This window comes from Danio aesculapii, chromosome 3, assembly GCF_903798145.1.
Source record: "Danio aesculapii chromosome 3, fDanAes4.1, whole genome shotgun sequence".
Classification (NCBI taxonomy): Eukaryota; Metazoa; Chordata; class Actinopteri; order Cypriniformes; family Danionidae; genus Danio; species Danio aesculapii.
In genome coordinates this window covers 30,448,133-30,452,091 of record NC_079437.1, presented here as the reverse complement: position 1 = coordinate 30,452,091, position 3,959 = coordinate 30,448,133, and the positions used below count along the sequence as shown (strand labels likewise).

Below are 3,959 nucleotides of genomic sequence, written 5' to 3'. Positions count from 1 at the left end.
CTTTCATTAAAACAAGGGCCTGACTCTCTGTGATCATATAAATCTTTGGATGTCCTTCAAAAAGAGTTGGGATGGTCATCACAGCCTCCTAACCATCCCCATATCATATCTGGCTTCATCACTCTGTCTTCTCTCCTGGCTGCCCCCATTTTTTCACCAGACCGCACAGTGTCCAGAAAAGCTCTATACATTTAATGAATAATAATTAATATTTATTACAAAATATCTAGGCGGTTCATTCTGCTGGGGCGACCCCTGATAAATAAAGGACTAAGCCAAAGGAAAATGAATGAATGAATGACAATTTCTATTTCAACAAACTTGTAAGGATGTGAAGAGCATTTAAAATCTTTTTGAAATATTTGCATATTTCTCTAAATGTGCAAACTATCCCATAGTATAAATTACTCCTAATGTTGTTCTTTTAAATGTCAATGTTGGGAACTGCTCGTCCCCTTAAACTTTCATTGTATAGAAAAATTACAGCTTAGACATTCTGCTAAATCTCTTCTTTTGTAATTTATGCCAGGGAAAAATATTTAAAATCCATTTGAAATATTTGCATATTGCAAATTTAGGAAAACCTAAATATGTTCTGGTTGATTTGACACAGAATAACCCAGTAGAAATGTCTGTACATGCAATGGGACAATCTGAGTTTTGTCAGTGCTAAGGGTGCGGTTGTGTGATTTCACTTTTTCACTTCTCTTGCTTCATTGGACCATGACATGTTCAATCCCACACTTGTCACAGTTGGAAAAAAGATGCTCTAACACGCTATGATATGAAGTGCAGTGCAGACATTGCACAAGTGTGCTATAATCTCCCATGGCCCTTACACCCTGTTATTAAGCCCTCTATATTTCCTTATTACTCTCTCCACAAAGGTTTTGGGTGTAGAAGGATTTACTTTTCATCATTAACTTCAATTTTAATATTTGCATTGGAACCAAGAAGACATTTCATAACAACATTGTCATGTTGTTTGTTTTAGCACAGAGACATTAATCTACTTACATGAATTGTTGCACAATCAGTTGGCGGTTTTAAGTTTTTTGTCACCTACTAAATGCAAATTTGTATGATGTGGTTATTTGGGCAGAGTTTTCTGGCCATGTACCTATGCATTTCTGAATGGAGCTTTGTAGATGGAGATTTCTATAAGCAATTAGTCAAAATAACTGTCAACTCCCATCAAACTCTCCCACAAATATTTCTGCCTTTGTTTTTTTATTCCTGCATGCCTTGCAAGGGCAAGATAGGGACACGCCTGTGTTTGTCAAGCAGGTGTTTGTGTGTCGGTGAGTGTTTCTGTCATTCAACCACCACACTTTGTTCATCTGAAGCGGAGAAGAAGCAAACCCTCAATTCTCCTGCAGCAGCAGCATCAAACTAACAGGTAACTGTCAGGTACTTATTAACTAGCTTGTGTTTAGCATGCATGCTAAAAACATAAACAGTAGAAATGGTGAAAAGTCTCGTTGCTTGTGCTTGGCTGTGCATGTCTTAAATTCTCAGCTCACTGCATCACTGTTCGCCTATGCTAACGGTTTTGTTCTCTGAGCCATATGGAGCTGCAAGTGTCTTGCCTATTCTGCCGTGTTGTCATACCTGTTATCAGAGATCTTTTTATGCTCTGCTAAAACTTTAGTACAAGGATCCTCAAGTCTGTCCAATAAGATCCACTTTCCTACAACATTTAGCTGTAACCCTAATCAAATGCACCTCCAGGATCATTAGAAAATCACAGCTGGGTGAGTTTGATCATGGTTGGAGCTAAACTCTGCAGACCATTGACCCTCTAAAGTAAAAGTTTTGAGGAACCCTGCTTTAGAAAACACTCATCTGTCTACCTGCCTGCTCAGTCATGATTGGTGTGTAAATGTGTGATCAAATTAATATGATACTACTGATATATTGTTAGTTAATGTGTGAATATATATTATTAAATGTATGTGATTGCATATATATATATATATATATATATATATATATATATATATATATATATATATATATATATATATATATATATATATATATATATATATATATATATATATATATATATATATATAATTTTAAATGTCTGTGAATTAATATGTGCAAATTATCCCACTGTATAAGTTACTCCAAATGTTGCTCTTTTAAATGTCAATGTTGGCAACATCTTGTCCTCTTAAACTTTTGTTGTATGGAAAAATTACAGCTTAGACATTCTGCTAAATCTCTTCTTTTGTGATCCATCCTTGCCAAGGAAAAATAATTTATTTGATGTTAGCCAGGGAGTAAATGATACCACTGTTTTTATAAACTTACAACTCAGTCTCATGGCAATTTGTAACATTCTTATAAATCTAATAGTTATAAATCTGTTTTCATTCATACATTTTAGTAAGATTTTCTCATCCCCCAATGACAGTTGGGTTTATTTTAATAAGTTTAATTTTCCACTTGTCACTTGTAAGTCTTTTTTCATATTTTATCACCCCTACAGAAGCAACATGAACATGCAGACTGCAGAAGCCGTGTCATCGACTATAAACACCAACCGAAACTGTACTGTGGAGATCACCAATATTAGCTCCGCTTACTGTCTTATCAATCCAAAGTAAGAAAAAAAAAGATGCCTGAGCATGTGCAGATGCATTTCACATTTACATTTTCATAATTTCACTTCAATTACACTTCTGAACCAACTATAAAAAGTAAATTAGGACCTTTAAATTTGTTAAGTGTCTGATAAATCCAACACCGTCTCGCGCCAATCCGTAACTTTTTGATTTAGTGGCTAATTTGTATGAATTTGTTTGATCTCATTCATACAGTTTAGTACAATTTGCTTATTCCCCGAAGACCATTGGGTTTAGGGGTGTGGTTGGGTGCCACGCCTCCTTTTTAAAATGGTACAGTTTTTGTTCGAATTTGTACGAATTTGTCGCTAAACTGACAAAACGTAAAATACTTAAGTTTCCTTATGAGATCAGGCTGGATTAATCAATTTTTTTAAAGCAGTTAGTGAAAGTAACTGGTCAAATTACTGCAATTTTTTTTATCTATAATATGTTACTGACCAATATCAACTATGAACCTCTTTCAGAGTTTGTATGACCAGTGGGTTCAGTTTCCATCCTCCTCAACCCACCATCCGCACCGCCAAGACCGAGGTTTGCTCTTTCACCAAAGATGATAACACCGCCACTGGGGCTGTGGGCATCTTGACCTACGACCTCTTCCACATGCAGAACCACATGTGCACTGAGCGCATGGCCATTCTGTTCTCTGTCCCCTATGATTATCACCTCTACAAGAACGTCTTGGGCATCGGCATTTTTGAGAGCAGCCGGGAATGCGACAAGGCCCTGTACAAACACATGTATGAGGGGAAAGACTTCAGCCAGTTCACCCGGGTCGATGCAGGAGGATCTGGAGTCCTGCACAGGGGAAAGAAAGTCGACTTAAGAGTCACCATGTCTACTGTGGGCAAGGCTATTATTAAGCTGGAGGTGTACGATAAGATGGGCTAAATAATAAGCAGATTTAGTATGGCATTAACAGAATATATTTAGTTATTCATTTTGATCTAATACTTGCATAATTACATGCAAAATCATGTAGCCATGCATGCCATTGTGCTTTCAAATATTGGTGTAACTTTTTGATATCTGTACCTGGATTTATGCTCTCCATTTTCCTTTTAATGTTCACAAAAACTTGTCTAAATAAAAGAAATCACTCATTCAGTGACTTATTCATTCAATTGTGTTTGTAATAATGTAACGTTATACATATAATGCACACTATACTACATACATATGAAATACTGTATATATATGAAATGAGTAATGAGTTGGCCATTTGGCACTCATTAATTACAGATAACATAAATTCACACCACATAAATGAATATTTACTGTAGGCAGACAACATACAAACATACAAGTTAATGCACACACTAC

General features: G+C 35.9%; 1 protein-coding gene across 1 annotated transcript; it reads left to right on the top strand.

Annotated features, from left to right (window-relative positions):
- The first annotated feature begins 1,263 nt into the window (after nucleotides 1-1,263).
- On the top strand, nucleotides 1,264-3,743 carry LOC130218958 (DELTA-actitoxin-Aeq1c). Its single transcript, XM_056451246.1, has 3 exons — nucleotides 1,264-1,399; nucleotides 2,498-2,611; nucleotides 3,101-3,743. Exons 2-3 carry the CDS (start codon nucleotides 2,505-2,507, stop codon nucleotides 3,525-3,527), a joined length of 534 nt encoding a protein of 177 aa, XP_056307221.1. The 5' UTR covers nucleotides 1,264-1,399; nucleotides 2,498-2,504; the 3' UTR covers nucleotides 3,528-3,743.
- Nucleotides 3,744-3,959: the final 216 nt, after the last annotated feature.

What these genes read in the sequence shown, in the direction of transcription:
- LOC130218958 (XM_056451246.1), top strand. Translation starts at nt 2,505, where the DNA reads ATGAACATGCAGACTGCAGAAGCCGTGTCATCGACTATAAACACCAAC. An exon ending in TACTGTCTTATCAATCCAAA is followed by an intron (nt 2,612 to 3,100) that starts GTAAGAAAAAAA and finishes AACCTCTTTCAG; the next exon opens with AGTTTGTATGACCAGTGGGT.